The 26,337-nt window shown below is 36.2% G+C and overlaps 1 protein-coding gene across 2 annotated transcripts; it reads left to right on the top strand.

Moving 5' to 3' along the window:
* The first annotated feature begins 208 nt into the window (after positions 1–208).
* Positions 209–4,634, top strand: LOC109193343 (UDP-glucuronate:xylan alpha-glucuronosyltransferase 1-like). Of its 2 annotated transcripts, none has more exons than XM_019344210.1 (6): positions 209–357; positions 513–694; positions 1,042–1,260; positions 1,355–1,965; positions 2,968–3,683; positions 4,063–4,634. In XM_019344210.1, exons 2-6 carry the CDS (start codon positions 672–674, stop codon positions 4,396–4,398), a joined length of 1,905 nt encoding a protein of 634 aa, XP_019199755.1. In that variant the 5' UTR covers positions 209–357; positions 513–671; the 3' UTR covers positions 4,399–4,634. The 2 variants fall into 2 exon arrangements, with proteins under 2 accessions (XP_019199755.1, XP_019199756.1); XM_019344211.1 differs by having other exon boundaries at positions 294–335; positions 596–694.
* The last annotated feature ends 21,703 nt before the right edge of the window (positions 4,635–26,337 follow it).

Below are 26,337 nucleotides of genomic sequence, written 5' to 3' on the forward strand. Positions count from 1 at the left end.
TAAGTTGAGAGGAAAAAAAGGAGATAAACATTGGCATCTTTTTCTATATTCTTGGAAGTTGTCAAAGTGGAATATTTGAAGCAAAGAAGTTGGTGAAAATAAAGACATCTCACATTGAACACAAAAATATACAACACTTCTTAAGCATATATATAAATAAATATATTTAGAATTTAATATTTAAGAATTGTGTGAGAAGTTACAATAGTGTGTGTCTATATTGGATTGAGTCTCCTCCTCCGATCCATTATGAGCCTTTGTGTTTTGTTGAAAGCAAATTAAAGGGTTCTGTCCCTATCCTCAGATCACTCCCCTGCCCTGCCCAGATTAAAAGAATCCTTAGCAGCTTAAAGAAAGGTGATGAATTCTCTTTAATTATATTTCATGCAACCAATATAATATGCTTTTAATTCTACTCCTTTTATACTTCCCATCTTTATGACACCATCTTTTCTATAATGGAAACACTCTGATCTTCTGATCTTGTTTCATTTGGATGTATATATGTGCAGTGCATGAACTAAGTTTCAGTTCTCTTCTATCCTCATCTCCATCTTCATTTCTCTTCTTCAATTCAATTGTGTTGAACGAATCGAAGCTCTATCATATCCCATGTTTGTTTCATCCATCACAACCTAATCACCGGACCCAATTCGATCATATATAATCTCATGGAAGCTAGAGCAAGATCACTGTGAGTACTTCTTTCTTAGCATGCTCATAATACTATACATTCCTGTATGTTTTCATGAATAAATCTTGAGAAATGATCAATGAATCGAGCATTATATTTTGAATTGGTAGGTGAGGGTTAGAGCATACAGAAAATGGGATTAGCTAGCTAGCTAGAGATAGAATATAATTGTTTTGAACTCTTACAAGATTAGGTACAACAGATTAGATCAACTAAATTGCATACTTTGATTTTTTTTTTTTTTTTTTTTTTTTTTTTTGTGATCTGATCATTGTGTTTGACTTTGAAAACTTTAATAAAACTGATACATATATATATATATATATGTGTGTGTGTGTGTGTTTCAGAGAAGATGCATATAAAAGAAAGCTAAAGAAAATCAAAGTTAAGGAAGTGATGAAGAAGCCTTTCCAATTCCCATTTCCATTTTCGAAAAAGGCAGCAAGGTTGAAGCTCCTTGCCTTAAAGCTGGTGCTACTTTGTATTGTAATTGCCACCTTCTTTATGGTTATCTCCTCCCCACTCGTCTGTCGCCACAACCATTATGCAACCCATACTGTTTCTCGGTACGATATATACTGCATACACTCTCATTTTATATATGTATGTATGTATATAATAATAATAATGCAGGCCGGGATGAACTTGAATTGTGAACAGGTGGATTTGGGGTTTATCAGATCCTAGATATGTATCGAATTTAGACATTGATTGGAGTGCAATCTCTAGAGTTGTTGAGAAGTTGGGAGAAAAAGAGAAGCTGCAAGGAGTTGGGCTTCTCAACTTCAACAAGACTGAAATGGGGAAATGGAAAGAGGCAATTCCTGGAGCAAACCATATGGGTCTGCAGATAGAGTATGCAGATCGTAACGTGAGTTGGGATTCGTTGTATCCGGAGTGGATTGATGAGGAGCAAGACGATGAAGTTCCCAGCTGCCCTTCACTGCCGAAGATCCAAGTGCCGAGGAAACGAGTTGACCTGATTGCAGTTAAGCTCCCATGCAGAAATGAAGGGAACTGGTCTAGAGATGTAGCCAGGCTGCACTTGCAGCTTGCGGCTGCTCATTTAGCTGCTTCTGCTAAAGCCAACCGGGCTGTGCATTTCATTTTTGTCACCAATTGCTTCCCCATTCCTAACCTTTTCAGTTGCAAGCACCTGGTTGTGCGCCAAGGCAATGTTTGGTTGTACACACCAGATTTGAATGCTCTCAGGGAAAAACTCCAGCTCCCTGTAGGATCCTGTGAACTTGCTCTCCCATTTGGTGCCACAGGTTTGCCCAACTTTCCCCTTTTAATTTCTTCATGCGTTCCGTTTCAATTTCCACATTCAAAAATAAGCAAGAGACATATTAGGATCAAGCGTTTACCAATACGTCAAAAGCTATAGCTCGAAGGCGAATTTATTTTCTTATACTGTCATCACCTTTTCAAGAGGTAAGTACTCAACTTGGCCCTTTACAGACCTTTGCCCAACAATCCACTAGCCACCAATTGCTAGACTTAACCCATTACTGGTTTTCGCCCAACAATTCTCCCTCTTAGCACATGCTAGTCTTAACTGACACTCAATAATTCCCCCTCCTAGCATCTGCTAATCTTAACTGTGGGCTCTTATACCACTTGTTAGATCAAGTGCTTAACAATACGCCAAAAGCTATAGTTCGTAGTCAAGGCACAACTTTATTTCCTTATAAAGTCATCACATTTTCAAGAGGTAGGTGCTAGACTTGGCCCTTTATCGACCTCCGCCCAATAATCCCCTAGCCACCAATTACTAAACTTAACTCATTGCCGGTCTTCGCCCAACAATCCCCTAGCCACCAATTACTAGACTTAACTCATTACCGGTCTTCGCCTAACAATTCTCCCTCTTAGCACATGTCAGTCTTCATTGACAGTCAACAATTCCTCCTCTAGCACCTATCAGTTTTAACTACAGGCTCTTATACCACTTGTTAGATCAAGTGCTTACCAATGCACCAAAAGTTGAAGTCTATGTACAACTTTATTTTCTTAGACTGTCATCACATTTTCAAGAAGTCGGCGCTAGACTTGCCCTTCGTCAGTGCCCAACAATCTCCCTAACCACCCATTGTTGGACTTGGCTCATTATCGGGCCTCGGCCCAATAGGTTATAAAATATATATACGTTAAACTAGCTAATTGATTTAATTCAGTATTTTTAGTGTGGTATGTTTGACCTATGTGCATTATAGGGGTAAAAGTGAATAATTTTAAATCACATATTTGAATATATATATATGTATATGCAGAAGTTGAGCAATCTGCAGGGCATCCGAAGCGCGAGGCCTATGCGACAATCCTACATTCAGCTCACATTTATGTGTGTGGAGCCATAGCTGCAGCGCAGAGCATTCGTTTGGCAGGATCCACCCGAGACCTGGTGATTCTTGTGGATGAAACCATTAGTGAGTACCACAGGAGTGGACTTGAAGCTGCAGGGTGGAAAGTGAGGACAATCCAGAGAATAAGGAACCCCAAAGCAGAGAAAGATGCATACAACGAGTGGAATTACAGCAAGTTCAGATTGTGGCAGCTCACAGACTACGACAAGATCATCTTCATCGACGCCGATCTGCTCATCCTAAGAAACATAGACATCTTGTTTCAGATGCCAGAGATCTCCGCCACAGGGAACAATGGCACGCTGTTCAACTCTGGGGTGATGGTCATCGAGCCATCGAACTGCACATTCAACCTCCTCATGGATCACATCAACCAGTTCGAGTCCTACAACGGCGGTGATCAAGGCTACTTGAACGAGGTCTTCACGTGGTGGCACCGGGTGCCTAAGCACATGAATTTCCTCAAGAATTTCTGGGTGGGCGACACTGAAGAGATCAAACGCAAGAAAACGCGCCTCTTCGGCGCCGACCCTCCTATCCTCTACGTCCTCCACTACCTGGGAAACAAGCCCTGGCTCTGCTACCGCGACTACGACTGCAACTGGAACGTAGACATCCTGCAGGTAACACTATTAACAAATCCAACATAAACGAACAGAAGTTGTTTGTGTTCGATTTTTGGTGTTGTTTGTGTTTTTGTCAATATTGAAAAAATGGCTAGGCGATCTCTAGGCACCTGGACGGCCTAGGGCGCGTAGAACGCCTAGAACGTCTAGGCGGACACCTAGGGCACTTGGACCGCCTAGGGCGCCTAGGCGGCCTAGTGTTAATCGGGGCGCATATGCACGATTTTTGCAACACTGATTTTTTTTAAAGGGTTTTCAGAATCCTATTAGTGTTTGTTAAGGGTTTACCTTAATAAACGAATTCTTACCGAATACGAATATAAACACGAGTAGTTTATGAAAAACTCTGTTCGCTAATACCCCTACCTACCTGCAGGAGTTTGCAAGTGACGTGGCACACGAGAGGTGGTGGCGCGTGCACGACACCATGGAGGAGGAGCTGCAGCAGTTGTGCCTGCTGAAGTCGAAGCAGAAGGCGCAGCTGGAGTGGGACAGGAGGCAGGCGGAGGCGGGGAAGTACGCGGATGGGCACTGGAAAATCAAGATTCGTGATCGGCGGCAGAAGAAGTGCACTGACAAGCTGTGCAACTGGAAGGGTATGTTACGGCACTGGGGCGAAAAGAATTGGACGTATGATCCTTCCTTCCACCCTTCGCCGCCTCTTTTACAGCCACGGAAAAACAAGACCACAGCAAAACTTTCTGGTTTGTGAATACAATACAATACATGTTAATTCTGGTTTTGTTCCCTTGTTTCACAATTTTAAGTTTGTCCGTTCGTGCAATATTAATTGTTCATTACACTTTCAGAGAGATTTAGCTTTAAATATATAGCTTCAAACATATATAGCACTCCCAAGTCAGCAACTATTGGTGAAAAATATATGGAGTACTGTTATATTGACACCTACGGTAATTGCTGAAGTGAAATGGAATGATCCTTAATTTACACGAGAAAATGCTAGCACATCGCTCAAATAAATTGGTATGTGGAGAATATATAGTATGATTAAGGCAAATTATACTGTGGTGGTCCACAATGCATTGTGGTCCAAGCATCAAATATGCATTTTACAGTTTCATTTCAACACAACTACAGTATCATTTTGATATAATTACAGTTTCGCTGGACAATATACACTCAAATATGTGAAATTGTTATTCAGTTTCATTTTGTATACACTGCAGTTCATTTCAACACAACTACAGTTTCATTTCAATTCAATTGCAGTTTTATTTGATAGTATAATAAAAATAATACGTCAGAATCAGTTTAGATACACTATAGTGTTTGCTGATTTGGACCATGGTCCACAAAGCTTTGTAGACCGCGGTCCACAGTATAATTGCTGGTGTAATTAAAACTCTAATCGAGAAAAATGGGCCTAAATCTGTCGGGTTGGCCGGCAATAGGAGAATTATTCTGTGGCTCGGGTTCAAAACACACAATTTATATATTAAATATTCACAATTTTGTAAAAGGTAAATTGTGAATATTAAGTATGTAAATTGTGTATTTAGGATTCAGTCCACCTTGCAAGGTGGATCCTGATCCATGGTATAACAACTGCCGGCCGTAAAGGCGTGACGAGTTTTTATTTTTGAGGCCCGCTTATATATATATATATATATATATATATATATATATATATATATATATATTTATTTATTTATTTATTTATTTATTTATTTATTTAAATCATGCAAACTACTAAAGGAATGCACCACAACGTACTATTCCCAGACATGTCTGGAGGATGTGCGGATACCTTTGACAAAGCTGGAATAGTTGCGGTGCATTCAAGCAGTAATTGCGATGCATTTCTTGACAAAGCTGGAGTAGGTGCGCCCCCGCCTTTATTGTTGGCCAACCCGACAAATTTAGCCTGTTTTGATTACTATACTTAAAAGGTCTTTTATTATTATTATTATTTTTGGATCTTTAGAAAATAATATAAAAATCATAAAAATTAATTAATACGGAGTACCATTTAATAAAATCTAAATTGATGCTCGGAACTAAAAAAGAAAATAAAACGGTGACATGTTAGTGTCAATGAGCATTATGGGCACTTTGGTGTGTCCTTTTTAAACCGGCTACTTAAAATATAGTAAGTACATGAATGGTGTCCTGCATGGCATCAACAAAGTGTAGGTTTATAATGCCATTATAAAATTTTGAATATCCCCACTAGTCCACTCAATCATAAAATTTTAACTTATTGATGAAAAATATTTAAAATTTTATATTTTGAGAAATACTTGGGTTTGCCTTCTTTTGTTGGTAGGAATAAGAGAGCACTTTTTGCATTTATTGAAGATAAGATCAAATAGCGTATTAGTTCCTGGAACAAGAAGCTTTTATCACAAGTAAAGAGGTTCTCTTGAAAAGTATGACTCAGTCTATGCCTACCTTTTCTATGAGTGATTTTTTGCTACCTGAGTTAGTCTGTTTGTGTATTGAGTGGACCATGAATCATTATTGGTGGGGTTCTGGTAATGAGAGAGAGATCCATTGGAAAACCTGGGATCGTTTGTGTGACCCTAAGAAGTTTGCGGGTTTGAGTTTTAAAGACCTACGTGCTTTCAATTTGGCAATGTTAAGTAAGCAAGCGTGACGCTTTTTGACAAAGCCTCATTCGTAGGTTGCAAGGGTTTATAAGGCAAGGTACTTTCTTATTCGTAGGTTGCAAGGGTTTATAAGGCAAGGTACTTTCTTAAATCTTCTTTTATTGATGCTTCTGTGGGTAATTGTCCAAGTTTCTGCTGGCGTAGTATTATGGCTGGTCATAATCTTGTGTGTAGTGGTATCAGGCGAAAAATTGAGAATGGTAGGTCTACCTTAATATGGGGGCATCCTTGGCTTCCTGATGACCCTAGCCCAATGATTCAAACTACCATGCCCCATGAGTTGAGTGGTTCTTTGGTCTTTGATTTAATTGATCAAGAAACAAACAAGTGGAATATCTCAATCTTGTCCGATATTTTTAATTCTGGCGATGTGGATCGTATCTCTAGAATCCCCATTAGCCCTACTATGAGGATTCTTGGTTTTGGCAGGGAGACCCAAGGGGTTGCTATTCAGTGAAGAGTGGTTATAGACATATTATTGGTGATTTTGTTGATCAGCATGGAGTTTTTGATAAATGGGTCCCTCTTTGGAAAATCAAAGTCCCCCAAGTGGAGGACTTTCTTGTGGAGAGCACTAAATGATATTTTCCCACTACTATGAACTTGATTATAAAGAGAGTTGAGGTGGACCCATCATGTCCAATGTGTGGCCTTGTTCATGAAAATACTATGCATGCACTCAGCTTGTGTGACTATTTCTAGCTAGTTTGGAATGAATCCTCCATACCTATCTCTAATGTAGTTGGCAACACTTTTCCTATGTGATTTAGTTGTGTGTTGGATTGTTTGTCTAAAGGAAATATTGAATTACTTGTGGCAGTGTTGTATCACATTTAAAGGGCACGGAACTCAGCAGTGTGGGAAGGGTCGTTGCTGCGGCCAAGGAGGGTCTGGAAGGCAATCGAGTCTATGCTGCTGGCTTGGCGACAGGTTCATCAACGACATGCGCGAGTAGCTGCTGTCAACACGCCTACTGCACAGCCGAGTACCGTTCGGCCCAGATGCTATTTCGACGCCGGCTACCACCCTTCAACGTTGAAAGCTTCGTTTGGTGCCGTATTACTCTCGCCGGACGGAGGCTTCACAGCGGCTTGTTGTCAGACTGCTTTTCACTATTAATGGCGGAATCATTGACATGCAAGGAGGTTTTGTCATGGCTCAAAGACCGGGGAGTTTTATCTGTGGAGCGTATCACTGCTTGTTCCGAGCTTCGACGTTTTTTATCAGCTTCTCAAGTTGCTCTCTTTTCCTATGTTGGTATTATTATTAATGACTGTAGGGCTCTTATGTCTTCGTTTACTCAATGCTTAGTTAGTTTAGTGCCAAGATCGGCCAATTTAGTTGCTCATACTCTTACTTCTGTGGTCTTCACTCAAGTTAGCTCTTTGTACTCGGACTCTGTCCCTCCTAACTCTATTTCTGCTTTATTACAGTCATCTATGTTGCGTTTTGCTTTCAAAAAATATTCAAAATTTTTTTTATCTTTAAAATTTCAAACTTATTGGCATTATAGGCACGATTACTTAAAAATGCTTAGTACATGAATGGTGTCCCACATCAACAAAATATAGGTTTACAATGTCATTATACAATTTTTAATTTCTCCACTAATCCAATCAATCATAAATTTTTGGCTTATTGATTAAAAATAATTTAACTTATGTTAATTATATTCAAATATCAAAATTTGACAATTTAAAATTAAACATTTACATCTTGTGACAATTATTTCAAATGATGCCTACCAATTATATCTAAAACTTTAAATTTTGGGTATAGTTGTATCTTGTGACAATTATATTCAATTAAATTAGTTAACTAAAAAATCCAACATAAAATGATGGGTTAATAATCGATTTGGTCCCTCGACTATTAGGATTTCACCACTTTGGTCCTCGACTTTCATACTTGATCAATTTTATCCCCAACTATGCAATTTTTACCTAAAATTGTCCTTTGTCCAAACCAAATAGTCCTAATTATGACCATTTTGGTTAAAAATTGCATAGTTATGGATGAAATTGAGCAAGTTTAGAAGTCGAGGGCTAAAGTGGTGAAATTCTAATAGTCGAGGGACCAAATCATGTATTAACTCTAAAATGATTTTGTTGAATTGGTGATATGTGTTCAACGAGTTAACTAATAATAGACCTAGAAAGAAACTTACATCATGTTTGGTTCGTCGAATAGACCTGAAATGGAATAGCATTCCCAGTAATAGGTATATTCCTTTGTTTGGTAAGAACTTCTATTCCCAGGAACATTGTTCCTAGGAATGACTTATTCCCCTCACAGAGAGAATAGCTATTACTGGCACCCCTGGTATTAAGCTATTCCCAAATTCTCAAGAATACCTTTTAAATTTTATGTTCTATTTTACCCCTGTTTAACCTACAAACTTTTAGGCTATCTTTTTATCTGTCTTCCCAACTCTTCCTCAATTTACGTCTCTGTTCATCCGGTGCAACAAATCGCGAAACTTCCATCACTTTGATGTCAATCCTGTAGAGCTACTCTTCTTACATTCAGTCGGAAAACGATTCGTTCCTTTTCAGACGCCACACGCAGTACGTTCCCAGAGGCAAACTCTCCAACTCATCGACTTCAGATGACAATGAGGACGAATGGGGTATGAGATCATTATCTTCCTTCCATTGTAGGAACAAATCCCTCAGCGAAATCTGTATACTATCCATATTACAAGCACTAAATTCCTCCTTACCTTCATCTCCTTGATTATGTTCCGCATCTAACAAAAGCTTGTCGTTAAAACAAGAAAAACAGAACTAATTTGACCATCATAAAAGCACTCCTCGACAAAAGCTTATGAATATAATAATAATAATAATAATAATAATAATAATAATAATATATTTTGTACAATGGCATAATAATAATGGATGACATAAACATTGTTGGGACACACAAAGATCTTGTGGAAGCATGTTCATGCTTAAAATTGGAATTTGAAATGAAAGAATTGGGAAAAATCAAGTTTTGTCTCAACCTGCAGATTGAGCATCTCCCTAATGGAACTTTATACACCAGTCAAATTATACAAATAAACTCTTGGAGAAATTTTATATGGATAAATCGCACCCCCTCAGTACTTTGATGGTGGTTCGGTCCCTTGAAGTGGATAAAGACCCATTCAGGCCTAAATGGGATGATGTAGATGTGCTAGGACATGAAGTCCCATATTTAAGTGCTATTGGTGTTTTACTCTATCTAGCTAACTGCATTAGACCAGATATTGCTTTTGCAGTAAATTACTTGCTAGATTTAGCGCCTCCCCAACCCAGAGACACTGGAAGGAGATAAAGCATATCCTCAAATATCTCCAAGGTAGAAAAGATTTGGGTCTCTATTTTCATAAAAACCAGGATACTACATTAGTGAGTTATTCAGATGCTGGCTACATGTCTGATCTCCATAATGTCAAATCTTAGACTGGTTATGTTTTCCTTTGTGGAGGTACAACTATTTCATGGAGATCTATTAAACAGACACAAGTTGCTACCTAATCTAATCACTCAGAGATTGCCCTATATGAGGCTTCACGAGAGTGCGTATGGTTGAAGTCCATGATACACCATATCAATAGCTCATGCAGTATAGAAAGCAAAGATGATATTCTCACTGTCTTGTATGAGGACAATGCGGCATGTGTTACAAAGATGAGCAATGGATATGTTAAAGGGAACCTTCCAAAACACATTGCACCTAAGTTCTTTTATCCGCATGAACTCTAGAAGAGTGGCAAAATCCTTGTTCAGAAAGTTCGCTCATGTGACAATCTGGCAGATCTGTTCACCAAGCCCCTACCTACATCCACTTTTGAAAAATATGTTCACAAAATTGAGATGCGTAGACTTAGGAGGGTGTTATCTTCAGGAGGAGCAGCAACCTCTAGATGTTATAGAGCAATTAGTCCAGAAGGTCATCATAATCTTGAAGATTGAGCCTTGAAGGCATTTGATTGTATTCTTTTTTCCTTAGTTAAATTTTTTTCACTTAATTTTCTTAATCTAAGGTTTATTGAGGCAACCAGTGTAACGATTTTATTTTAGGTGAATATGAATCTTTATTCCCAACTAATCAAACATATACAAGTGACACTAAGGCATACCCTAGGACGTGAATGATAAGTAACCACCATAGAGGTTACAGCCCTAAGGCACTAGGTCTAAGTAGAGACAGAAGATTTGGTCTCCCATGAAATAATCAGATCACCTTTAGTTGGGCCCAACATTTAAAGCCCAAATAGAGTAAACAAAATGTAAAATCCATACTCTTCTCAGTTCACTAAATCCCACTAGCGTTTTTCAGTCCCAACATTTTGGACTAAGCCCCTTTCAATGGCGAATTATATTGTGGACCGTGATCCACAATGTATTGTGCGCCAGACATTAAATCGGTGTCGTTTTTTTAACAAAAAGAAACGGCACATGTTCCGCATCATTCTGCAAAAAGTAACTGTGTTTGTATAACATATTCAGTTTCATTTTATATACACTGTAGTTTATTTCAACACAACTATAGTTTCATTTCGATATAACTACAGTTTCAATTGACATTATACACTCAAATATGTGAAACTGCTATTCAGTTTCATTTTATATACACTATAGTTGTTGAGAAACAATGTCGAAATCTGAATCATAATCCTACGAAAAGATTATTAAGTTCCTGGAAAAACTGGAAATATCTGGGAAAGAAAAACAACGGGGACGAAGGGAAGAATGGTATAGATTTTAGTACGAGTCGAGCGAAACACTCTTTCCTTAAAACCTTATTTGTTACCTCTCAAAAGTACTAGGAGCGTTGTAGCCTAGGCTTCACTGGATAAAACGTACTACGATTCGTTGTTTGAGCACCCGAACAAGAGAACCCGACGAACTAGAGCAATGGGAAAACAACACATTGGCTAAGAAAGGAGTAGGAGCATAGTTTCGAGAGAGAAAACACAATTTCCTTGTTGTTCTTGTGCATAAAATCTGCTGCCCGTCTGCCCTACTATCAACTTATATAAGAGAAGGTGGTGTAAATAGCATTCATTCTTGGCATTTAAACTCAGGTTTAAAACCTGTTTGTAACCTTCAAAACTGTCTAGACCGTTCCGTCAAGCCTTTTCAGGCTCACTTTGGGATTTGATTTGCACCCCCTCCCCCAACCTGCGCGAGAGAGAGAGCCTCTATGTTATACAATTCAATAAAACCTTAGAATGGCTCTTGTATAAATAGTGGTGCAAACCCACTTCCCAAACTAATGTGGGATTTAGCTACTTCAAAAGCATTTTCCCTTTATTTTCCAACTCAAATGTGTCTACTTTGAGAATCAATATCTCATTCACCCATTATCCGTTTTGAGCTTACAATATATATATCGATCTCTTCGTCTCACTACGAAGAATCTGAATCCACTTTGACCCGACCAAAATCGGAAGTGGACCCCATTAATATTTGCACAACAAAATAGCTACTTAAAATGCCATTTTTATGCTATTTTTCCAACAATAGTTTCATTACAACACAACTACGGTATCATTTTGATATAATTACAGTTTCAATCAAGTATGTGAAACTATTATTCATTTTCATTTTATATATACACTGCAGTTTCATTTCAACACAACTACAGTTTCATTTCAACACAATTACAGTTTCATTTTGATATAACTACAGTTTCATTTGATAGGCAGTTTCATTTGAGATACATTGTAGTTTTATTTTGTAATTAACACAAAAAATATGCGCTCTGTTAAGCTATAACGGCAATCATTTCTTTACTTAAAGAAACAACGCCGTATTTGGACCATGGTCCACGATATAATTGATGCCTTTCAATTAATAAGAGATGAAGAATAAAATTGAAAAACGCAAGCCCATTGAAAATGTCTTAAGCGCCCAACTGGTCCATTTTATTTCGGCAATTTATAACGTGCACCAAGGCGCAAATTGCATTGTGCGCCCCTGGTACAAAACGATGTCGTTTTGTACTTTTTTTTTTTTTTTTTTTTTTTTTTTTGGGTGAAAATTTCGTTTTTTGTGTCGGTTGTTAACTTCTTAAAAAAATCTCATATTTTGAAAATGTACATAATTGTATAACAAAATACACATACTCTTTTTTGAAAAGATAATATACATAATCTAACATAATACATAATACATAATACATAATACAGAGATGAAATGGAGGAAAAAAATAAATACTCCAAAGTTATGGTTTTTTGTGGGACCCTACGTCCCACAAAACAGAATTAAACTCGCTTCAGTTGCGCATGACAATATGGTTTCTTGGGCGCGTTAGAGACATTGTAATTAGGACAGTGACTGAATCATGTAAATTATTAGCTTCAATATCCAGCCAAAAAAAAAAAAAATGGTGTAACCCGTGAAGGCATAAAAGAACGCAAGCAAGCTAGCCATTATTGCAGAAAAGGTTAAGTTAGTGAGCAGAGGCGACATGTGAACCTTGGGCGAAGGGACTTTGAGACTTACCAGTACTACATACATACATACATGTCACAACAATTTTTAAATTCCTTTTCTATGCTTTCACGTGACCCTAATGGTACGCCCATTCCCATTCCATCCTGCCCCATCATATGTTTCCCTCACTTTCTTTCAACTAAAATGCTTAGTTCAATTCCTTTATTTTTTTAATTTTTTTTTTAAATAATAATAATTCAAGTTTTTGGCTTCACCAAAGTATATATTGTACTCCATAAACTCCACCAGGCTCATAAAGTAAAAAATCGAGCCAATAAAAATATAAATCTTATCTATTAAATTCCTCAATTCGCAAAAGACCTTGTGGTCAAGTGGCATAATTGTAACTCTCTTAAATGGGAGATTACATGTTTGAATTTTAGTGGTTGAAAAAGTATGTATAGACAAATACTACATTAAACAATATTAATAGTACTCATAAAAAATTCCTCAATTCAAAATCATGTGTACTAATTAAAGTGTAATAATTCGATTAGTAAGCATTTTAATTTTGTTTATATAACTTGATTGTCATGTAATTAAAAACAGCTGATTAAGCTTCTTGCCACCCTTCCCAAAACGTTATGTTATTATATAATCCCTTGTTTTATTTTACTGTCATGTTTACTATTCATTGGTTAAATCAACTTTTTTTTTTGTGTATTTTCATTAATATTTTATTTTTCTTTACTTTTTTTTTTGTGTGTTTAATAGTACTTTTAATATAGTTTTTAAATATATAAATTTTATAAATTAATACTAAACTTAATATTATGAAAAATTAAATTAAAAATAAATCCAGTCAAGCCTAGTTAATCGAATCATATACATAAAATGGGACAAAATGAGTAATTAACAGTAACTATTGTATACTAATAATAATAATAATAATAATAATAATAATAATAATAATAATAATAATAATACAAGTTCAATATTTTTTTAACGAAAGTACTATTTAAAAAAAATGTAAAAATATAAAATAAGAAAATTGTATAATTAAAATTCACTTAACCCAGTTACATCAAATCAGTGGTAACATGTGAAATAGGTAATAATAGGAGCTTACTACAATGTAATAGAGCTAGTAGCATTAAAAAAAAAAAAGGTAATAATAGGAGCTAATTGCACTATTTTTTCGATTTAACAGTCCTTATAATAAATTTTTTCCAGTTAAAAGGCCTAATTACACTATTTGTTAAAATTAAGAGGTCAATTTAACACTTTTTAAAAAAAGTTAAATTTTTACTTTTTCCGTTAAAAAAAAGCCTGGAGTGGAAGTGAGTTAAAAAAAAAAGAAAAAAAAAAACGACTGATTTTCAACTGCCCCATTTTGAGCTCAACTACTCAAGCTGTGTCATCGCCGCAAATGGAGCTCAACTGCTCAATTTTGTTATCATAATTATTAATAGGTGAAAGGGTCAAACTTTACCTCAAAAATTAATTAGGTCTCTAAACTTTTAAAAAATATAATTATACCCTTTAATATGTTAAATTGAGATAATGAAGCTCAAAAATCGGTAAATGACCTGTTATTAAAGGTCATTTCAATTCATGCATCATATTCGGTGAAAATCCGGCGACCGATGACAGTTCCATCTACCCGGTGGAAGGCGACTAATCGCCTTCCATGGAGAAGGCGACTAATCGCCTTCCATGGAGAAGGCGACCATTTGGTCGATGGTGATGTTTTCTGGTAAGATTTTTTCGGTCAACGGCAAAAAATTATAGTCAACGGTGTAATTTTTTCGGTAACATGTTGGTTACCGTTAAATTTGACTTATTTAACAAAAAGTAACATGTTTAATGGTTTAATTATATTTTTTTAAAAGTTTAAACGTTTAATTGAATTTTAGTGTAAAATTTAAGGGTCTATGTGACCCTTTTCCCTTATTAATAAGAGAAAAATTGTTAAAATAGCAATAGATATTATTGATTAATTTCATCATAATATAATTTTGATAACTGAAGAATTAAATGTGATGGCCATAACCAGGACTATGTGGTCCAATGGTATTCGGGTTGGACTTCCATTTGGAAGGTTGTGAGTTCGAGCTTCAGTGGAGGTGTTATTAGCTCTTTGTGTTTCAGTAGGTTGAGAAAGTATATGAACAGATACTACAATGTAATAGAGCTGGTAGCATTTTAAAAAAAATGTGATGGCCATAGATTAAATTGACTAGTCGTCCATATTTGACAAATCAAAATTGTTATTTGTTTCGTTCAAATATATTAAACATATAATATTTGCCAAGTATCTTGTGCTCAGAGGACGTTCGGGTTAGACTCATATATGGGAGGTTGTGAGTTTGAGCTTTTTTTTTTTTTGCTTCAGTAGGTTGAAAAAGTAGTTATGAACATATACTACATTGTATTAAAAAAATATTATAATATTTAAAAATTTTAATTGAGATAATATACACATTTTAATTAACCATGTATAAAGGTTATTCAATTGTGTATACTAAATTATATGTGATTCTATTACATTGTAGTATATATCTATTCAAACATATTTTCTTAACCTAATTAAGCACAAAGAGTTTTTTATTTTATTTTATTTTATTTTATTTTTTAATGTTACTGCCTCTATTACATTATTATAGTATCTATTCAAACATACTTTCTTAACCTAATAAAGCAAGTTAACAACGCTTCTACTGAAACTCAATCTCATAATCTCCCATATTAGAAAGATCACTAAATGCGATCTAAGCACCTTATTTAGTACAGCGTAGAGTGCATGCATCAAAGTGATGTAATATGAGAAATAACGGAATTGGGCGCATGATTTGTCAGCGACAGAATTTATTATTTATTAATAAACCAACCAATAACTCATCCACTCTTTCTACTGCGTCAAACTTCAAACGCAACCGTCAACGACGCAAAACAAACATTAGTTGTACCGTACATAAATAAACCTATAAGTGCATTCCTAAGATACTATTGATAGGATATGATGTTCTTAATTAGTCTTCTTAATTGCACCATTCTACGGAGTAGTTTACCTACATATTTGACAAAAATGCTTGCGAAATGTGGATTCTTTGGAAAAGAAAGAAATAAATGTAATCCTTTTACAATCAATGTTTTGAAATAACATACTTTGTAAAGAATGTCAAGCTGCAAGTTAAGATGTGTACTAAAAAATCTTCACCAATAATTCTGTAGAATTGCAATTCTTTCCAACCAAACACTATAAGTTACATTGCCATAAAATAGAGTAGGAAAGGAAATGCAACTAGATCTAAGTGACAGGGGTGGAGTCAGAAAGTCTGGATTGGGGGGTCAAATTTATAGAGAAAATTTATCATCTTAGTCGATTTTAATACCAACCATACAATATCATTATATATATACCATATATGATTGTGCCAATTATTATTGTTAATTATTTTTAATTATACTATGTGCAATAATATGTGAAATATATAATTATCTGAGTACGATGTTAAGATTGTCAAACATTACTTTCGAATTTTTCACATAACACAAAATATATACAATAATTAAAAAATAGAAAAAATTACACTTTTCATCCCTAAGTTATAGGGTCATTGTAGAATTCATCTCTAATTAATAGTTGTTGACTTCGAATGAATTGTCAAATGTTAGGTGCAAAAACGTTTCCCAATTCTAGAAGATATCATGATCTATAATCCAAATGTGATTAGGATTAATAACCTATTCACACACAAACTAAGGTTCTTGGTCCTATAAAAGTAGCCACTCTCAATCACAAGAATCCAAGCTTTCAAGATCTAATTGTGAGTCACGAGAGTCATTGAGAAGAGATACCCAAATCCCCTTGAAAAGTAGTATTTGTGTTTAGGTCACAATAGTCCGATAAGAAAGATCATCATATTGTGTAATCCTCTTTTCCTAAACAGTATACTTTAAATATTAAGCTTTTAGTGGATTTAGGCAAATTCTCAACTTGAGAAGTGCCTCGAGATTAGGGTTGTTTGTCCGAACTGCGTTATAAATTGGCTGTGTCACAACGTCAGTTTCAACGTTATTGTGTGCTGCGCTTATATATATTTCAATTGGTATCAGAGCCAAACTGCTTAAGTTACTAGCAGGATCCAAATGGAATTTCCAAGAGAAGGACTGTCAAACAACAGGCCACCAGCCCTACTTGGCACAAATTTTTCCTACTGCAAAGCCAGAATGCAGATATACATCTTGGCACAAGGAGAAGGTGTCTGGAATGCCATAGAAAACGAGTGGAAAACTCCAGTGGATGATAAAGGAAATAGAAAACCTAAAATTGACTGGAGTGATGAGGAAAAAACAGAATATGACTTCAACTCGAAGGCAATGAATGCAATCTATGGAGTTGTGAGCGAAGATACCTTCAAACTGATTGCCACCACTCGCATAGCCAAGACTGCATGGAGTATTCTATGTGATCATCATGAAGGGAACACGACTGTAAGACAACCCAAATTACAGATGATACAGACAGAGTTTGAAAATTTGAAAATGGAAGAAGAAGAAAATATCACACAATTCAACGACAGAGTTTTAAGCATCTCTGGAGACGCATTCAATCTAGGCGAACCTATACCCGAACATAGGATCGTCAAAAAGATACTATGTTCCCTACCTGGAAGATTTCTGATAAAAGTGACAGCAATTCAAGAGAACAAAGATCTGAATACCTACAAACTTAGTGATCTAATGGGAAACCTTCAAACCTATGAGCTTGAGATGTTACAGAACCAGAAAGATAATGGCAAAGGAATAGCACTGCAATCTAAACAAGAAAAAAGCTCAGAACCCGATATTGAAACCATGGAATAGTCAATCGCGCTATTAACAAAGAATTTCAACCGAGTCCTCAAAAAATTCAACAAATTTAGAAATAAAAACTCCTCGAATGGCCAAGGAAATTCCACAGTCAATCAAAAACCATCAAGTACGAAAAGAAGAGATAGTTCAAATACAGAAGGAATACAATGCCATGAGTGTAAAGGTTTCGGACACATCCAATCAGAATGTGCCACATACCTTAAAAGAAAGAACAAGACATACATAACAACTCTAAGTGATGACTCAGACAGTGAAGAAGACATCAACACCAATTTCGTAGCTTTCACCGCAAACCATGAAGATAACAATGGCGAGGATATACAAGAATTAGTAGAGGCATATACTCAACTAAATGCCAAATGGGAACAAATCATCAAAGTAAACCTATAACTCATGGAAGAAAATCAGTTTCTAAAAGATGAGAAAGATAGGGGAGAAAAACAATTCAAAGAAGCTCAAACTGAACTACTAGATTTCAAAAACAGAGAAGCTAAACTGCTACAAGAAATCAAAGTGCTTACCGAAAGACCTAGATCTCCAATCTCAGTCTCCAATGAAAGTCACCAAACCGAAATACACGATGTGTCGAAACATCACTTCCAATATCGAAGAAGGATAAGATGTTATTACTGTCACAAATTGGGACACATTAAAGCATAGTGCTACAAAAGGCATAATGATCTTTATTACTGGCAAAACAACAGAGATTGGTCACTACAAAATAGAAATAATAACAAGAAAATCTGGGTAAGAAAAGACCAAAATGTCGCATATACCTCCAAGACAAGCAAAGGACAAGACATATGGTATTTTGATAGCGGATGCTCGAGGCATATGACTGGAAATCCAAAAAATCTTGTAAACATTCAGTATAAAAATGAAGGGTATGTTACCTTTGGAGATGGAGGAAAAGGAAAGATTATTGCAAGCGGGATTTTGAACGTACATGGGCTACCTAGATTACCAAAAGTCTTCTTGGTACAAGGACTAAAAGCAAACTTGATTAGTATAAGCCAGCTATGTGAAGATGAACTTAAAGTGGAAAATTCAAAAGATAGCTGCAATGTTCTCAACCAAAATCACGAATGTGTTATGATCGGGAAAACGTCCACAAATAAATGTTACACATGGGATGGTGATTTAACCTGCTTACAAACAACCGTCAATCAAACACAATTGTGGCACCAACGGATGGGACACATAAACTTCCATGACATGAAAAAGGGGTTAAAAAAGGGAGCCTATCGAGGAGTTCCAACACTCGACATAGATGAAAACAAAAAATGTGATGCATGCCTTGAAAACAAAATCACACGAACAGCCCACAAGAAGATCTTGGGAATACACACTTCCAGAATTCTAGAGTTACTCCACATGGATCTATTTGGACCCACTCAAACAGAAAGCATAGGAGGAAAGAGATATGTCTATGTTACCGTTGATGATTACTCACGATTCACATGGGTAAACTTCCTTAGAGAAAAATCTGAAGCGTTCACAACCTTCAAAACTCTCATCATCAAAATCCAGAACAAAAAAGATGGAAAAATAGGGAAAATCATCCGTTTAAGAAGTGATCATGGTAGAGAATTCGAGAACTCAACATTCAAAGACTACTGCATAGAAAATGGGATTCATCATGAATTCTCCGCTCCAAAAACACCCCAACAGAATGGAGTAGTTGAACGGAAGAATCGAACTATCCAAGAAATGACAAGGGTTCTCCTAAACCACAAAAGAGTACCACCAAAGTTCTGGGCTGAAGCAGTAAACACAGCATGTTACTTGATAAACCGAGTGTTCATATGAAAGGAAACCAATATGACACCCTACCAAATCTTGAAGGGAAAAACACCAAATCTAAAACATACACATGTCTTTGGCAGCAAATGTTTATATTAAAAGATAGAGAACCATTAGGAAAGTTTGACATCAAAGGAGATGAAGGAATATTTCTAGGATACTCCTCAAACAGCAGGGCTTATCGAGTATTCAAACTCAGAACTGACAGTGTCATGGAATCCATAAATGTTGTCATCAATGACACAGCACCAGAAGAAACCACCACCGATGATGAAGAATCAACTGTTGTTGAAACAACTGTTCCAACACCTCTGGAACAGAAATCTGAAACAGAAACAACAAAGAAAGAAGAAGCAAAAGACATTGAGGAAATTGAGGAAAACCACACTACTAATGACACAAGGACACAGAAAAATCATCCAGTAGAAAACATTATAGGGGGACTCAATGAAGGGATCAGAACCAGAGGAAAGAAACGAGATTATCAAAAAATGGAGGAAGGAGACTATTGCTACACTTCCAAAATAGAACCCAAAAACATTACTGAAGCCTTAAAAGATGAATTTTGGGTGGAAGCTATGCAAGAAGAATTACAACAGTTTGAAAGAAACAACGTTTGGGAGTTAGTCCCAAAACAAGAAAAAACCAATATCATTGGAACAAAATGTATCTACAAGAACAAAACAGATGATCAAGGAAACATAACAAGAAACAAAGCCCGACTAGTAGCACAAGGATACTCACAAATTGAAGGGACAGATTTTGAGGAAACATTTGCTCCAGTAGCCAGAATTGAATCAATTCGGCTCCTCATAGCAGTAGCTTGCATACTCAAGATAAAACTCTATCAAATGGACGTAAAAACAACATTCTTAAATGGCAATTTAAAAGAAGAAGTCTATGTTGCTCAACCAAAGGGGTTTGAGGATCCTCACTTTCCACAAAACGTTTTTAAACTCAACAAAGCTCTATATGGGCTAAAACAAGCACCACGAGCCTGGTATGAACGACTCACCGAATTTCTACTCAAAAAAGGGTTACGAAAGAGGAAGTGTGGACAAAACCTTATTTGTTAAACACTATGGACAAGACATAGTCATTGCTCAAAATCTATGTCGATGACATAGTCTTTGGGTCAACACTCGAACTCCACAAAAACCAGTTCATCACTAACATGGAAGGAGAATTTGAGATGAGCATGGTTGGTGAACTACACTACTTCCTAGGTCTACAAATCAAACAACAAGATAATGAAATCTTTATATCACAAAGCAAATATGCAAAGAACCTAGTTAAAAGATTCGGACTAGAAGAAAGCAAAGTTGTCAGAACACCAGTTCCAACAACAGAAAGAATATCAAAAGATTCAGAAGGAAGACAGGTTGAGCAAACCCTATATCGAAGCATGATACGAGGACTACTATATCTAACTGCAAGTAGGCCATATCTAAGCTTTGGAGTAGGAATATGTGCTAGATATCAAGCCAATCCTACTGAGCAACACCTAAAGGCAGTAAAGAGAATCATTAAATATGTCAAAGGAACCTCCGACTTAGGAATATGGTATTCCTTCGATACAAATCCTCACTTATCAGCATATTGCGATGCTGATTGGGCAGGAAACATAGATGACAGGAAAAGCACCTCAGGAGGATGTTTTTTCCTAGGAACAAATCTAGTATCTTGGATAAGCAAAAAAACAGAGTTCTATATCCTTGTCCACAGCTGAGGCTGAATACATTGCAACTGGAAGCTGTTGCACTCAACTACTTTGGATGAAACAGATGCTAGAAGACTATGGATTACATCAAACAACAATGACTATTCATTGCGATAACAAAAGTGCAATAGATATTTCAAAGAACCCAGTACAACGCTCAAGAACAAAACATATTGATATCCGGCATCACTTTATAAGAGAGCTAGTAGAAGATGAAATCATCAATCTCACACACATCAATACAGAAAATCAACTTGCAGATATTCTAACAAAGGCACTTGATGGAAATAGATATGCAAAATTAAGAGCCGAAATAGGACTGTGTATTTTATGAACAAAAAGAAAATGCTCGGGCCAGTTCAATAAAAAAAAAATAGGCATGATCCATATACCGTGAAGTAAAAAAAAAAGGGGCTCATAACCCAGCTATCAGTGAAAGCCCAAAACCCGGTCCACTCCTGAAAATCCCTAAATTAAAAACCATGGTGGTCATCCGCCTAAGACTACTCAGCAACGATCATCACCCACACTCCACGACAGAGAAACAATGGTGAAAATAAGAAATCAAAGGAAAGAAAGATACCTCGGAGAGGAACCACACCACAGTTCGCCGGCACTGGAGTTTCATCGAATCCGGTATGCATCGAAGAAGAAGATCCCACCACCATCGTCATGGACCCGGTCCCCATCTCACAAGTTCCATTCGAAGAGATTCAAGAACATCAAAACCCTAACCCAGGTAATATTACAGTTGAATTACATGGAGATTTTTCAATTTGCCTACCCACTGTAAATGAAATTGGGGACAATACTGATTGTGCCCAAGAAGAGGAAGAACACCCTATAACAGGAGTTGTTGAACCTTCATCTCCACCTCCTCTGTCCGATAGAGAACAGAGAAAAAGAAGAAGGTCTGACCCCTACGAAGGGGCAGATCCTAGAGCGAAAAAGCCCAGCGATTTTCCAATCTCTGCTAGACCCCCTCGAAGAATTCCTAATATACCTCCCCCAAGGCAGAGTAATTCCAAGAAACAAAAAGAAAAAATTACAGAAGAAGAACAAGATTGGGTTCCCGAAGATGCAAGAGAAGTCTCTGATTGTGAAAAAGTTCATTCAGAAAAGAAGAAAAAGAGATTGAGTGTTAAAGAAAAAGGAAAATAGAAAGTTGTTAGTGATGCTGACCTGTCAAAACTGCCAAAGCCCTATAGTCCAAAATTTCTAACTAAAGAAATTCCAAAGAATGGAATAAACTTGTGGAGAAAAACATCATCAACCAAAAACTCCTTGTATTGGACAGGTTGGAAAATTATGAACAAATAGCTGAAGTTTTAACAAAACACCACCTTCTGGGATCAGTCACCAATATATATCCCTATGAGGAACAAGCAGTCAAAGAATTCTATAGCAACCTTACCAAAGATACCACCACCCCCAACAACCCCATGTTTGGAAAGGTTTATCTAAGAGGAATGTTTTATGAGTTCAACCCTGAAATCATCAATGAATACCTAGGGACAACTACAGGAGAACAAGATGTTCAACTAAGAAGTGAGCAGGTTGCCCAAGAACTTACAGCTGGAAATGTAAGTTTTGATAAAACAAAATCAAGGCCGCATCTTTAACAAGCAAGTATGCCATACTACAAAAAATTGCCCTTGTCAATTGGATGCCATCTCTACATGAATCAACAGTTAAGTGGAGCCTAGCAGAACTGTTATACAAAATAGGGAAAGGAATCAAAATCAATCTTGGAGTCATTATTCACACACAGATTACAAACTTTGCAGAGAACAGTGAGTCAAAAGCCCTCCTAATCTTTCCAAATCTGATCTACTCTATCCTCACCAAACAAGGGCTAAATTCACATCGGACAAAAGTACAAGTCAAGACCTTGAACACAACCATGAAACTGAAAAAGGGATCACACCAGAATGATCTCAAAGCCTCAGTCCCAGCAGACAATCCAACTGACCAGCAAACCTTAATCAAATACTTTGAGAAAAGATTGAATGAATTGGATGATTCAGAAAAGCAAGTGTTAAGAAAACACATGGAAATCAAGGAAGAAAGAGCAGAAGTTCTACAATGGCTGAAAACCCTAAAAACAGAAAATAATGAAACAAGTGGTGAAAATGAAGTTGAAGAAGGTCAAGCAGATGAAGAAGAAGATGGTCAAGAAGATGAAGAAGAAAGTGGTGAAAATAAAGAAGGAAGTGGTGAAAACTCTACCTGAACATCTTCAAACATTTAGCAAAAAAGGGGTTGAAAGGCAATCAGAAGATCTGGATGGCAATCAGAAGACCTTGATAACGACAACCAGAAGATCTGGATTCTGGACAATCTGGATTTGAATTTTTTTTTTTGACTGTTTTTGAATACTTTGAGTATCCAGTCTCCTTGTTTCCTATACTATGCAGTGGTCCCAACAAATGTGTAGCCATCCTTGAATATTTTTTTTTTTATCATCATGTTACTGCATTATGCTATAGGATCTTCCTGCTTTTTGTAAAAGCAAAATTAGAGAATAAATCAAGAGGATGACATCTCAACAAAAGGAAGAAGGCCAGTACATTCTTCTTATTATTAACTATCAAACAGAACAACAAAACTGAGATCAAACTAAGGGGGAGACAAGCCAAGAATCAAGCATCTCTAAAGATTAAGGTTTTTGCAAAAGTTTGACAAAGGGGGAGATTGTTGACTTCAAATGAATTGTCAAATGTTAGGTGCAAAAACCGTTTCCCAATTCTAGAAGATATCATGATCTATAATCCAAATGTGATTAGGATTAATAACCTATTCACACACAAACTAAGGTTCTTGGTCCTATAAAAGTAGCCACTCTCAATCACAAGAACCGAGGCTTTCAAGATCTAATTGTGAGTCACGAGAGTCATTGAGAAGAGATGCCCAAATCCCCTTGAAAAGTAGTACTTGTGTTTAGGTTACAATAGTCTGATAGGAAAGATCATCATATTGTGTAATCCTCTTTTCCTAAATAGTATACTTTAAATATTAAGCTTTTAGTGAATTTAGGCAAATTCTCAACTTGAGAAGTGCCTCGCAGATTAGGGTTGTTTGCCCGAACAACGTTATAAATTGGCTGTGTCACAACGTCAGTTTCAACGTTACTATGTGCTGCGCTTATATATATTTCAATAGTCATGCTCATTTTTCGTCCCTAAAATATACTCCGTAATTGATGTTGCAAATTTCGTCCCTTTACTAACAAAACATTATGAACGAAATTTGCAACGTTAGTATAGCTTAAAGACGAAGAGTGACCACCGCTTGTTATTAAAACAATGAAATTTGTGACGTCAATTATACCTTAGGACCGAAAAGTGAACACATCCAACAATTTGGGACGAATTCTACAATTACCCAATAACTTAAGGACGAAAAAGGTAATTTTTGAGTTCATTTAATATATACATAATAGATTTTTTTTTTTAAAAATAATTTAGGAGAGAGGCCAAAAATATAATTTATCCATATTATAATAATATATACATATATATTTACTAAAAATGGGGATGGGGTGGGGTCAGGGCACCCCTACGGCCCTACCCCATGGGGTGGCTCCGCCCCTAGATCGAACCAAATACCCCATTAGCTCACGCGGAGCAAAGTTGACAGGTTCATCAATTAGTACTTGAAATAATGGATAATGGCAATCACGAGCAGCAAGCACATCATAATTCTACCATGCACAAGTTGACACGCTTTCCCAATTCCTTTATGGCCCGTTTGATTCATGGAATAAGTCAGAAATGGCATAACATTCCTAGTAATGGGTCTATTCCTTTGTTTGGTAACCATTTCTATTATCAAGATTAATATTCCTAGTAATGGCCTATTACCTCAAATAACAATCGTTATGCTATGGACCCGTGTCCAGCATGCATTGTGGACATGGTAACGGTGCCGTTAGTGGCACCGTTATTTTCCACTTTTTTTTTTTTTTTTTTTTTTTTTTTTTTTTTTTTTTTTTTCCAGACCGCTTCGTTATAGGAGTATATGTTCATAATTTTATCACTATATGTTCATAATTGTAAGTTCATAATGTCAGAGCTCCGTGTTCATAATTCCATAACTGTACATTCATACTTCCATAACTATACATTCATAATTCCGTAACTGTACATTCATAATTCAATAACTGTAACTTCATAATTTTCGAAGCTCTATGTTCACAATTTTAGAGCTCTATGTTCATAATTTTATCACTATATGTTCATATTGTAAGTTCATAATGTCAAAGCTCTGTGTTCATAATTCCATAACTGTACATTCATAATTGCATAACTGTACATTCATAATTCCGTAACTGTACATTAATATTTCAATAACTGTAAATTCATAATTTTCGAAGCTCTATGTTCACAATTTTAGAGCTCTATGTTCATAATTTTATCACTATATGTTCATAATTGTAAGTTTATAATGTCAGAGCTTTGTGTTCATAATTCCATAACTTACATTCATAATTCCATAGCTGTACATTCATAATGCCACAAACGAATAACGCCGTTAACAACGAGACAAAATCAATTTTTTTAAAAACTGAAATGCCGCGTTTTCCATGAAAACGACGTCATTTTGGACTCGTGTCTACAGCATAATTTGCACTCAAATAAGGTAATAGCTATTACCAGGACCCCTGGTATTAACTTATTCCTGAGTCCTCAGGATTAAATTTTTTTTTTTTTTCAATTTTAACCTTTTTGTTTTAACCTATCTTTCTCTCCGTTCTCTCCCTACGAATCCTTCTACATCAGCGATTCCTTCCCCGATTCCTTTCATTATAAGCATCAATCAAGCAATTCCTTCCGCCATTCTGCAACAATCTTTGCAATTCCTTCTACCATCTACATCTATATCTACATCAAATTAAAGCTTCAAACAAAGATATTTTTCTGAATTTTATTTTTTACGAATTAATTATTTAGAAATTTTTTTGAAAGCAACCAACGCGGTTATATTTAGAGATAAACCAAAATAGAGTCAGGGGGGACGGAGTCCCAATACAAAGTTGTAGACTGTTCTGAAATTGTAGAAGCTAAAGTATGAGCTAACAAATTCTGAGACCTAGGAATAAAATTAACTGAGCAGGAATCAAAAGTAGACATGCAAGTCTTGCAGGTATCAATAGCATAGCCAATATACGATCTGAGTGGGGGTTCTAA

This window comes from Ipomoea nil, unplaced genomic scaffold (genome assembly GCF_001879475.1).
Source record: "Ipomoea nil cultivar Tokyo-kokei standard unplaced genomic scaffold, Asagao_1.1 scaffold1868, whole genome shotgun sequence".
Classification (NCBI taxonomy): Eukaryota; Viridiplantae; Streptophyta; class Magnoliopsida; order Solanales; family Convolvulaceae; genus Ipomoea; species Ipomoea nil.